General features: G+C 41.1%; 1 protein-coding gene across 3 annotated transcripts; it reads right to left on the reverse strand.

Annotated features, from left to right (window-relative positions):
- Positions 1–6,651: 6,651 nt before the first annotated feature.
- On the reverse strand, positions 6,652–11,326 carry si:ch211-266a5.12 (uncharacterized protein LOC557488 homolog). Of its 3 annotated transcripts, none has more exons than XM_036518292.1 (6): positions 11,106–11,326; positions 10,684–10,737; positions 9,291–9,419; positions 8,495–8,557; positions 7,827–7,904; positions 6,652–7,170 (listed from the first exon to the last, which is right to left on the reverse strand). In XM_036518292.1, the coding sequence occupies exons 1-6, from the start codon at positions 11,280–11,282 to the stop codon at positions 7,042–7,044; spliced, it is 630 nt and encodes a 209-aa protein (XP_036374185.1). In that variant the 5' UTR covers positions 11,283–11,326; the 3' UTR covers positions 6,652–7,041. The 3 variants fall into 3 exon arrangements, with proteins under 3 accessions (XP_036374185.1, XP_036374184.1, XP_036374186.1); XM_036518291.1 differs by having other exon boundaries at positions 10,684–10,740; XM_036518293.1 differs by lacking the exon at positions 8,495–8,557 and having other exon boundaries at positions 10,684–10,740.
- Between the last annotated feature and the right edge of the window lie 332 nt (positions 11,327–11,658).

The following is an 11,658-nucleotide window of genomic DNA, read 5'->3' on the forward strand; positions in this document are numbered from 1 at the left end:
TTCATTTATCGTAACTCGATGCTCGTTGTCCGTCTTACTTGCTGCAGCTGATCACTGTACGATAAGAGAACTGCTATTTACGCGCTCATAAAATCATTATGCTATTGGTATACTCCGTAGTCCCTCGCCTATACAACTAGTGTCATTTCAGGTCAAGCTCAGACCACAGGCATGTATGCATCTCCATGAGAGACTGCAACCCGTATAGAGCAACACTACGCAAGACCAGAGGCTACAGTCCCTCGGTTGCATATAAGCATTCTATCTTAGCAATTAACAGAGAGGCATTTGAGCAATCTGATCACTAAATTGGAATATGTTAACAATAACAAAATTGGAGTCAGATGTATTAAAACAGTTGTATTTAATGAATTCTGTTCCCGAACCGCCAAAGGTAAGACGGCACGCCATCCTTCGCCACTCGGGCACTTCTGTCATTGGTGTGTTCGAGTGAGAGCTCTACGAGTAGCTCTACACTTGTATCCACCGGTATTATGAAGTGGGGTGGATGCAAGTAGGACAGTAATTGGGCAGCCCACATTGGGAGAAAATGAGGAAATTGGGCAATTCATAATTGGTCAATCCAAGTTTAAAAAAAGTTTTTGATAGTCAATGAATATCGGTGGGCCCTATGAATAATTACAGACAATGCTGAATCCAAAGAAATGTCAACATTGCTGTTCCTCTTAACCACTGTATGTGTAGGGCTTATGCTTAGGCGTATTACACAATACATTTAAGATGTACTCAATATGTCTGTCCTTTGCAAAGAAAAAAGATGGGTCGTATTTACAGTAAATGACTAATGTTTCGGTTAGCCCATGCTGCAACGTCATCTTCAGCAGCGCTGATGTCACCCTTGCCTCAGGAAACCGAGCGCTGTCGGGGAGACCTCTCAGCGTGTGGCCGTTTGACCCCTGTAGCGCATGGGTCTGGCAATGCGCTAATGTGGCTAGCAGCGTGATCGATTTAGCACACTGACAGAAACGTGGTGGAAAAATTAAACAGCTCTGCCCCAGTAGACGCCTCACTCTTCCACAGAACTCGGCGTGTCGGTCTGTCTATCAGGGTGTGATCTGCTGAGGTTCCCGCAATAGAGAATGAGATGCGGTTTCTCGTTTTATCAGGCGATTGGATGGTGATCGTTGGCAAAAAGTGCTTCCGATCTCTCTCGGCATCTGCCGCTCTCCCTCTCTGTAGATATGGCTACCCCATAGGCCCAAGGAAAATGTGATGGGTTACTTTACTGTTAGTGACGTCCTTAACTTGTGTCATGCTGTTTAATCTGTGACTCAAGTTTTTCAGTTAGCTTCCTGTGGTTTGCTGCATTGCTGTAGCAATGTTATTAACAGGTTTTAACAAATTTTTAAAAACTGCTTGAACATAGTCATTATTTTACTTACATGAAGTAGGACTGAAGGTACATAAATAGACAGTGTGAAAAGCCTATAATAGACTTTTTGGAGAACCTGAAAGTATGCAGGCCATTGTTTGAGCCTGTTGTTTGTCTGAGTTCTGTCTGGTGTCTCCATCCAGCATCCAGGTAGTGTTCAGGCATTGTCACGCATTGAGTGAAAGCAGGAAGTCAATGTGGAGTTCAGTTTGCAGAAAAGCCCTAATTCCCTACTGAGACTTGTGGGATGTGCCAGACAGGGCGGTTTGCAGCTCTGTTAGGTAATGATACCTGTAGGTGGCATAGACACAGACGCTTCTCAAAAGCATCTTTGTCTTAATCTTTTTTTTCTGTGGGAGTCTTCTGGCAGTGGGTGGGGGATGATTTACACATTGATGCATTTGCAAATGGATTAGTCCACTGCTATTGAATCAGTGACTGCATACATGCATTAGAGATGTCATGTTTGAGATTCAAACATGTAATTGATCTTCAGACATGGCCTAAACTAATACAATGAATATCTGCTTCAACCACCTAGGGAGGGTACTCACAATGAGCTCAAAGGCTTAGAAGGGAGGCATCCGTGTCTTTCCAGCTTTCCAGGCTGATGATCTGCTGGACTGAGACCTTCCCCTAAGGGCTGATGACGGCCTCTTTGAATATACAGTGGCAAGAAAAAGTATGTGAACCCTTTGGAATTACCTAGTTTTCTGCATTAATTGGTCACAAAATGTGATCTGATCTACATCTAAGTCCCAAGTATAGACAAACACAATGTGCTTAACCTAATGCCACACAAACAATTATAATATTTCATGTCTTTATTGAGCACATCCATTAAATGTTCACAGTGCTGGTGGAAAAAGTAAGTGAACCCTTGGATTTAATAACTGGTCAAACCTCCTTTGGCAGCAATAACCTCAAACAAGCGCTTCCGGTAGCGCTTCCGGTAGCTGATCAGACCTGCACAATGTTCAGGAGGAATTTTGGGCCATTCTTCCTTACAGAACTGCTTCAGCTCAACCATATTCTTAGGATGTCTGGTGTGAACGGCTCGCTTGAGGTCATTCCACAGCATCTCTATTGGATTCAGGTCTGGGCTCTGACTGGACCACTCCAAAAGGCAGATTTTCTTGACTGGGTACTGCTTAAAGCTTAAGTCACATCTGTATAGACATTCTCTGGCTGTTGTGTAGTGGGCAATTTGGACTTGGCTCCTGTACAGTTTTTGTAATGTATTTTGTAATCGTAATGTCTTGAAAGGTGTTAAAAGTGTGTTACTCATTCACTTTGTAAAAATAACTGCTATGCCAAAAATATGCCAAAACTATCTGTCAGAACATATATTCTAGTTGTTTTTAGCTAATGATCAAGTATAACCCTGTTATTAAGAATTATGTGAGAAAATTGCATTGTGCTTGAGTGTTTTGTTGGGATTGCATTTAGACTGGATAGCACTTTATGCTCAATGTTTATACTAAAATAAACTTGGACGATGACCTGAACTTTAAGTCTGAAGTATGCTATCAACACTCTTTCATGGTTGCATTATGTATTTCACGGTGGTATGAGTTGTCGCAGTATAAACTGGATGGCTAATTACTGAAGCATTCACTTGTCTCCCTGATCCGACCATAGGTAACGTGCGTCCTCATGATTACAATTCAACTTTGACTGCTCAGGCCTCAGAATATCCATATGGTAGTTTTATAAACCACTGTGCCAATCAGTATTTAGTGAAATGTTGTAAAGTTCCTTTAGAATGATTAATCATAGCTCTTGGGGTGTGTTGTAACAGTTAAAAATAGAGTTTGGGAAGTATAGACAGAAAACCCAGAGAGGTCACCAAGCGACAACATTGTTTGACATGAATAACAGAATGATTGCAGTCATCAAGTGGTGGAGCCATGAGCTTTTGTATAGCCTACCACTTTGTAGTGTGTTTGCTACTAAGGAAACTTGTTTGACTTTGAGTGATACTGAAACTGATAAGACAGTAGTCTCATCCCTTCTTTCTATCATACAGCATCTCTAACTATTGCAGGTCTAAAGTTAAAGTCTGAGATTCCTATTCACACAGAAGGTTATAAAGATGCATGTTGCTTGTGAAGTGCCTCCCTCCCAGACAATTCCTGTAAATGCACAACTCTCCAAATCTGTGAGCTCTGGAGAAACACATGCAGCTCATCAGCAGCCCTCCAGTCATATGTATTGCTGAGAAAACCACACCAAGCTGAGTTTCTAAGAATCTCACAAGGCGGGGGTCTTGTGGCTTGAATGTAAATGAGATCCTCTCGCCTTTTGGAGTGCCCGCTCTGCACATTTCCTCTTTGCTGTCAGACCCTGTAGTCTGTATGTCTGTTTATACGTGATGAAGCTATACAGTTTATTATAAGCTACTTATTATGCCGTTTACTTGAAAAGAGGAACATGGGGGTTTTCCGAGTGCTGCAAACAGAAAGTGAAGATGCCGTAAGCAGAGGCGCCGACAATGCTTGCCGGTGCAGCGAATAGAGCTTTGAGTCCAGAAAATATGGGTGCATGGCCCCCGTGACCCCCTGTTCCAAAACCCACACTCCAAAATTCAATCCCATGCACCTTCTCATCAGCTGTGAGAGCCATAAGCACTGAGTAAGGTGCATTAAGGTGCCTATAGGGTATTTATCCTTATGGTTGCAAAAGCAGCACCCATAATGACTATGCCACACACTGTTATGGCGGAGGCAAATTCAGCTTTTGATGAATCATCACAAGAGCAGCTGCTTAGGAACATGAGGCTTCATTAATGGAGGTCTTTATGTCTAACATTAATACTGCAGCATCAGGCATTACTGTGCTTCTCCACAACACAGAACCCAGAAAACAAATGACTAAAAATAATTCACTTATTTATTTATTTATTTTTTAACACAGGAGTACATAAAAGCCAGCATTGGAATAATGCAGCACAGCACAGCTGGTAACCCTAACCCTGTTTCCTACCCTTTCCCGATGAGTAAACAAGAAGGCCCACTTCACCCATTGGCAGATAGCCTTCGACAGGTAAGCATGGCCCAGCTTTCACACAGTGCTCAGTAGTAGGTGCTCACCCCACATTGCAGCAGTATCCATGCAAATACACACCAAGATAGAACAGCACTGTCACATTGGGCACATGCAGCATGGGTGCACTTTAACAGGACTTCTGCCCTCTGAGAACTCCATCAACTGAGGACTCCTTAAACTCCTTTACCTACAACTGTGGTTGAAGCTAACTATTAGACCGACCAGGGAGTAGGGAGGCCAAGTGGCTCATACTGGCTCAGTCTGCACATACAACAAGCCAACGGCCATTAAGAAGGAGGAGATGTGTTTTTGCAGCCATGCACTCCAATCAACAGAAGTTACAGCTGTTATCCCAAAGCAAGCCTGTCCCTGCTTGCTTTGGGATAACAGCACATGCAGGTGTAATGTCAGCACGCCATGTGGGCAGGCCATGCTAATGCACAGGGAGCCCATATACATTCCATATCTGATGAGGGCTGGCATTCCCTCACTCTACACATGGCAGGTCCATGGTTCCACAAAAGCAGAGTGTCCTCTACATACCTTTAGACAAGCAGTTTACTGTGAGCTCTCATCCAGGTCAGAGCTCTGTCACAAACAGGGCAAAAGAAGGTTAAACACACTGGTCTTAAGTGGATTTAAAGATGTTTGCAAGCCTACTGCACCATCTATACATACTTTTTATACATTTTTTGTATTTCTATTATTGCAATTTTTTTAAAAAAGTGTATGAAATGTGACATGTTTGACAGTTTACATCATAGACTTTCCCCATGAGGATACATCAATGCACCCTCCACTTGAGCAGACAAACAAGGGCATTTCTTTCCTCCCTCATATGTCTCCTACAGAGTTGGAATCATCCTTGAGGAGGTTTGCTTTCCTGGTCTGTAGCGAAGGGCGAGAGCAGTCGCCCCACCCGGCTTTGAACCCGGGTCTACGGGGTACCAAACATGCGATTTTGACCGCGACGCCAAAGAGCCAGGCTCGTTGGTATGGCAGTCAGAGCGCATACTCAACCGTAGTGACGGCACTCCGTCACAAGGTCACAGAGGATGCAAGGTTGTAGGCATTGAAGAAAGGACACAATTCAGCAATATTGGGACACGGCCAAGATAAGATCTAGAATGTGTCATTTTTGTTTTTCGGTAAAGTATGGGCCTAGTTTTTCACGTGCTCCATGGAAACAATGTGATATAGCAGTGAAATTGCCTGGAATCGGTTGACAAAAAGCTCTTGAGTGGTGAAAATTATTATTTTAGTAGTATGTAAAATATAACAAAAAAAGTGATTAAAGTGAATTGAAGTGATTAGTAAAGCCTTTCACTGCTTTTAAAGCCATCAAAAAAGCTCCTGAGGACACTTGACAAGAATTTTTGTAACCTAAGGAAATGGGTATCAAATTCACAATCTTACAGAAAGGAAATGGCTTAGACATTTGAGAAGGCGGTGATTGTTTTTGTGAAAAACAGGTTCTCTCGTGTCACCATCCCACAACGGTATCATACCCAAGGTGAAAGTTTTAAGAGGTCTGCATTGCTAGGAAGATAAGTAGTAGCAGTACAGTGGTGAGGATTTGGGGTTGTTGTAGTCTGCCATTGGTAGGGTTATTACCCAGACAATATATGCCATTTATGCACCACAGATTGTCAGATTGTCATGCTGTTGTTCACATTATAATTGTCTATAAGCAATAAAAAAACATAATACTCACATACATTGGCTTCTCAAAGTTAAAGACAAAATGCATTGCAAATAGAATGACTATAGGCCTGTGTCAGCAGGTAGAGATAGTGTCTTTCACTGAAAGTACATATTATCAAGTTTCTCCCTCTTTCTAAAGCCATATTCATTGAGAAAAGTACAGTTTCATATAAGCTTCAGATAAGATTAAAGTGGAGTGTAATACCCTCTTGCATTCACAACATAAAGATGAAGAAAACACAATATTCAACAGCTGTATGAGAGCAACATTCAATATGGCCTCTATTCAATCTAACCACAATGCACTTTGTCCTGAATTTTAAGTCATAAATTTAAAATGTTTTGTGGTTTTGTTGTGGTCCCACAGAATACTTTCTTAGTGTTGTGAAATGAGGAAAAAATGCAACACTTGCTTGTATTTTTTTTTACTCTTTTTAAGGACATATTGAGGTTAGATTGAATAGAGAAGTAACACAACTACCACTATAGAACAGCTCAAATGATTAAAGATGACCAATCACCAAAGACTGACATGGTTCAATGACAGCTCAAATACAACAGGATTAAACTAAATTGATGAGTCAAATGAGTTATAGTTGTGGGCTATAAGATGCAGGTAATCACAAGTATGGCAGTTATTGTAGAGCACATAATAGTACGACAGAGTACAGTACATCAAAGGCAACTTTCATAAATGTAATATACCATTAAAGCATTTTATCCTGATTATGGTTGTAATTAAAGCAAAACTCCAACCTGAAACTGAAATCATGGCTGGTTTTGTTGTTTGGATTGGCATGGCTGTTGGCTTAGTGCTTTTATTTATGTCTCTTAAGTGAGTCGCACAAGTTGTAAAACAAGCGGTTGTCCAAGACCAGGCGAGGCAATGTGTTCAGTCAGTTTCGCTGACTCTTCACGGTGCATTTTGGCTTTCCCTTGTCGTTTTTCATTTTCTCCTCTGGCAGGTAGAACTCAAGTGTTCTCAGCTCTATGATGGCCTTCTCTTGGGTCCTCATATCACCAATCTGCCACAGGGATAGGGAATATCAAAGCAATCGGAACAGCGAAACAGTAATAACACAGCCTTGTCACATAGCATTGTCCCATCTCAGTCACTTGTCAGCCAATGCAGTTTGCTCTTGTCCTTGAGGAACACCTTTTCAGCAGGATTTTTGGATTCTTACATTAATTTGTAAAACATGTGAGGTTGTGTACATTTACTGTACATACAATGACTCAAATGTAAGGACAAAGGGCAATGAAGCCGCACTAAACTAAGGCCTGACTGTCCTCCTATTTAACTGTTTATCTAGAGCTATTCAAATCAGAATGAACCGTTTACTTTTTCACACGGCACTCTCGTTAACCAAAGGAATAAAATATGTTGGCTGTTTGCTTGTGTTGTATTCTGTCTCACTTGTAAGTCACTTTCAATAATAGCACCTGCCAAAGGAATAAATGTAATGTAAATATTTAATACCCTTTCAAAATAAGTGCCAATTTATATTATGTGTCACATTGGTTGGAGTACCTGTAACAAGAGAACAGTCGATTACAAATTGCTCTTTGCTGTACTTCCTTTTTTAAATAAGATCATTGTCCAAACTAGAGGAGCTGAGATTGTAATTGGTGAAATGCAGTTATCGTGGTTTAGAAACAGCAGACACGCCACAGTAATCACCTGTTTTGTTGCATGTTGAAGTTTATGAATCTGAAGCATAGCCACCTCTTTTGCTGTCAATGTCATTTGTCTTCTGGTCTGAAAAAGAGTTGTGCATACTGGGATGTAATACCGAAAAAAGGCAAGGATAATTGTAAGGTTGGAAGTTCAGGAAACAAATTTTATTGGATGTATCAAGCACTGAGTCAGTGTGAATGGTTGGTCCAGCCAAACACTCCTACTGGGGTTGAATCTTTCAATGTCCATTGAAGTTTTCCTGTTGTAGCTTCACAGAAATAAGTTTGCATGTTCAAGAAAGCATTACAGCATTCACAGTTATGCAAAGAACGTGCCCATATTCACAAAATTATTTGATAACTTTGGAAAACAAATGTGAAAATTATTAATTTTGTATATGTACTTAACATTCTCAGTTGGCAGGAGCCTTAATTCATGAAAATTTTGATGTAAGAAACAGAATGATGCTTGCTTAATTTCCTTATTCAAAGACAATGTACATTACCATTAGGTACTACATCACTCATACTTCCAACATTGCTTTTAAAACTCCAAAACAAATTTTAAAAAATATTCAGTACAAGTGGCACACCCGCCCAGTTATTACAGGTTTTCAGATGTAAAACATAGGTCCCCTATTTATTAAGGCACAGTATTTTGGTTTCATTTACCTCATCCATCGACATCCCTTGGGCTTCTTGGTAGAGCTTCCTGCACCGCCTCAGGCGACAGACCTTGTGGTAGACATGTTTGATCTTGAACTATATTTAATGTACTACTCTGTACTCTGTTAAAGCCTCCCTATGCTGAAATCTTATCTGTCAAATGGGGGTAATCAACTACACTAAATGACTAAATATAAACATTAGGTGCTCTTGAATTAACTGATATGGTCGCTGCACAGCAACCTTATGCTGTACATACAGTATGGGTATGAACAAGAGTAAGTTTCTTTCCTTGTGTTCATTGAAAATATAGCCTAACATAGATGAGGCCTCGTGTACTGTCACTCACTGCACTTTCAAAGACACTATGGTGTAGTGAAACAGGAAATTATCCACTGGATCATGTGTTGCCGATAAGGTCAGTTCTGGTCCAAGTCCTGGTTAGTTTTAGTCTTGATAAGGAGTTCAGTTGCAGTCTAAATTATTGAATTTAGGTGGGTCTGGTCATGGAATTATAAGTTCACCAACCGTGGGACAGAGCTTTCAATGTACAGAGAATGCCATCTTGGTTTAATACAGTATCTTTGACTGTAGTGTCTCTGCCCCATCCCCTAAAGACAAACATTTATCTGCTCCATTAGAAAAACACTGTCCATAGACATTAAACAAATGTTGAATAGTAGCAATGCTATGTTTGTCTGCACTTCAATATGCACTTTCCTCTGGCCTACTCTGAAATGTGCCCAAACCAGAAGACACACTGAAGAAGCCCAGCCAGCATGAAGGCACCTGCTACACTCACCCTTAAAACACATTTGTTCAGTTGAGCAATGAAATCCTGCAGGTCTGTGTAGTTTCCTCCTTTTCCGTATAAAACTTGATCGTAAAACTGAAAGATTTTCTTCAGAACACAGCCCTGGAGATGGCTCCCCTGTAGTGTGAAGATCGAGATACAGAGGTGGAGTTCACATGCATGCGTACATCATGTTGCTGCTCTGAAAAGGTTAGACCAGTGGTGGTGCTGTCTTATCACAGGTTAGTACTGTTGTAAAATAAACCAGAATAAGTGAAATTTTGTATCATATTAATGGCAATAGAGTTTACTAGATAGTACTGCAAAGGGATAGTGCTGTGGCTACAAACCATAATTAATTTGTTTTCTTTTTCTTTTCTAAAATTTTCTTTAAATTTTTTTAAAAATTGGTTTCCGCCCTTAGTAACCTTGGCATCTACTTCTGCACTCAGACAGAAGAAAGAAAATGCAAGTCTCTGGTATACTTTCACACAGCCAAAGGTATTTTTTGCACTACAAGTCATATAGTGCACTGTAATGAAGTGGTTGCCAACTGGAAGTTAGGCACTATTGCAGTGAGGTCATCTGAGCACCTTCTAGGTGCCTGAGGAATCATAAGGTGCCTAAGAGCAGTGAGATGAGATGGTCTTGCCCAGCCTACACACCCCTATCACCAGCCAAGCACGGGTAATTTATTCCACCACTGTAGGCTGATGGTCATTGTCAGCACGTAGCACAGCTGATTTTGAACCTAATCCACAGGGCTCTGTCTGCATTCAAGACCTTGCTGACTTGGCAACTCAGCCACTCAGGCACCTTACAAGCCTGAATTTGACAGGTAGTGTAACACAACTCTACACTATTATGCTACATAACATTTATTCATTTGGCAGACACTTTTATCCAACACAACTTACAAGTGAAGCAGAGTACAACACAAACAAAAAGCAATAGAAGGAGTCAACAATATTAGAAAAGCAGCTTGACCAAGTTTCAATAGTTGGCCAGACAAGGTACAAACTAGCTGGTAAAATTATGGTAAAATTAAGATAAAAGTGCATGAAACCGTAGACTGATTTTTTTAAATGGCAAACATAGTTTACGAAATAAGAAATTGCTTTAGGTGGTAGTGTTTCAGATGTTCAGGTGATCGTGGAAATGGTGTGTCTTCAGATTTTTCTTGAAGATAGCAACAATCATACTAGAACACTCGCCAGTATGAATTAGCAGGAAATCTCACACCACATGAGATGAGTAAGTGATTTTATCTAGAATCAGAATGAAACAGCCTTGTGTGTGATGAGATTTGAGGGAGAACCAGGAAAGCAGCTGAGACTAGGAATGTCTAGTGTTGGACACCAAGATGGTAGCAAAATAAGTGGGACATAAAAAAGGAACTTACTCTGATTTTGTCAAAGGTTGAAGGACCCACAAGAATGCTGTCGTCATGTGATGTCTCCTCAAAACAGTACAAAGTTCAGAGGAAATATTAGTGCTGAAAAAAATTATCTGCATCCTTCTGTGGCCTTTTAACAATTGGTGAATTCACCCATCAACGTGTGAGATATCACAAAAGCAGTGGACAGTTTCACATTCTCGGAAGTAACTAAGCAGTTAATTTGTAATTTAAACTAGATACCTTGTGGCTTTCAGCGGTATTGGCACAGTAAGCCGCAAAACTGAAAAATGATATCCCCGCCACCCACAGGCAACTTGAATAAACATGGGGTATTACGACATAAACATTTGAGAAAACATACCATCAACGAGTAGATGGTTATTATCCCAATAAACAACATCCTGTAGTAAAATGAAAGTACTCACAATTCCCTCTCCCAGGTTCGCGGTTAAATTGTACCAGTGGGCATGATCCATGCAGGGAATGTTAGTCAGTCTGCCACTTTGCCCACACCTGGCCCACTTCCCGGCACTGGCAGGCTTGAGCTCCGCCCTCGCCAGCAGCACAGCCAGCAGCACCGTGCACGGGAGGTGTCCCGACATGCTGTATCACACTAGACTTTGCTCCCTCTGCCTCGGACGCACCTTTCTCATTCCTCCTCCCTTTCGGACTGCCACGGGACCTCTATTTATACGAGCTGCTTTTCCTCTTGTGATGTCATCGTGATGTCATTCCCCGGACCACCCCTCCACCCCCAAGTATGCCACCCGGTTAGAGAAAGCCAAAAAAAATGCAATATTGAACACCAAGAAAGAAACGTGAGAACTGATTGTGTTTCTGGTCTGGAAGAGCATTCGGATTTTCATGGTATTATCATGCTGCAATGCAAAGCAACTCTTTTAGTTAGATCTCTTCTTTTTCAGAGGATGTTAGAATGCAAGACATGTTGTGACACAAAGGCCAAGGTATCTAAATGTT

This window comes from Megalops cyprinoides, chromosome 23 (genome assembly GCF_013368585.1).
Source record: "Megalops cyprinoides isolate fMegCyp1 chromosome 23, fMegCyp1.pri, whole genome shotgun sequence".
NCBI lineage: Eukaryota > Metazoa > Chordata > Actinopteri > Elopiformes > Megalopidae > Megalops > Megalops cyprinoides.

Excerpts from the sequence above, each read along its gene's own strand:
- si:ch211-266a5.12 (XM_036518291.1), bottom strand. The coding sequence starts at position 11,282 with ATGTCGGGACACCTCCCGTGCACGGTGCTGCTGGCTGTGCTGCTGGCG. Across the intron at positions 9,420-10,683 it reads CAACCTTTGACAAAATCAGA|GGGAGCCATCTCCAGGGCTG; the intron begins GTAAGTTCCTTT and ends TTCACACTACAG. Across the intron at positions 8,558-9,290 it reads TGAACAAATGTGTTTTAAGG|GTCTGTCGCCTGAGGCGGTG; the intron begins GTGAGTGTAGCA and ends GTCTACCACAAG.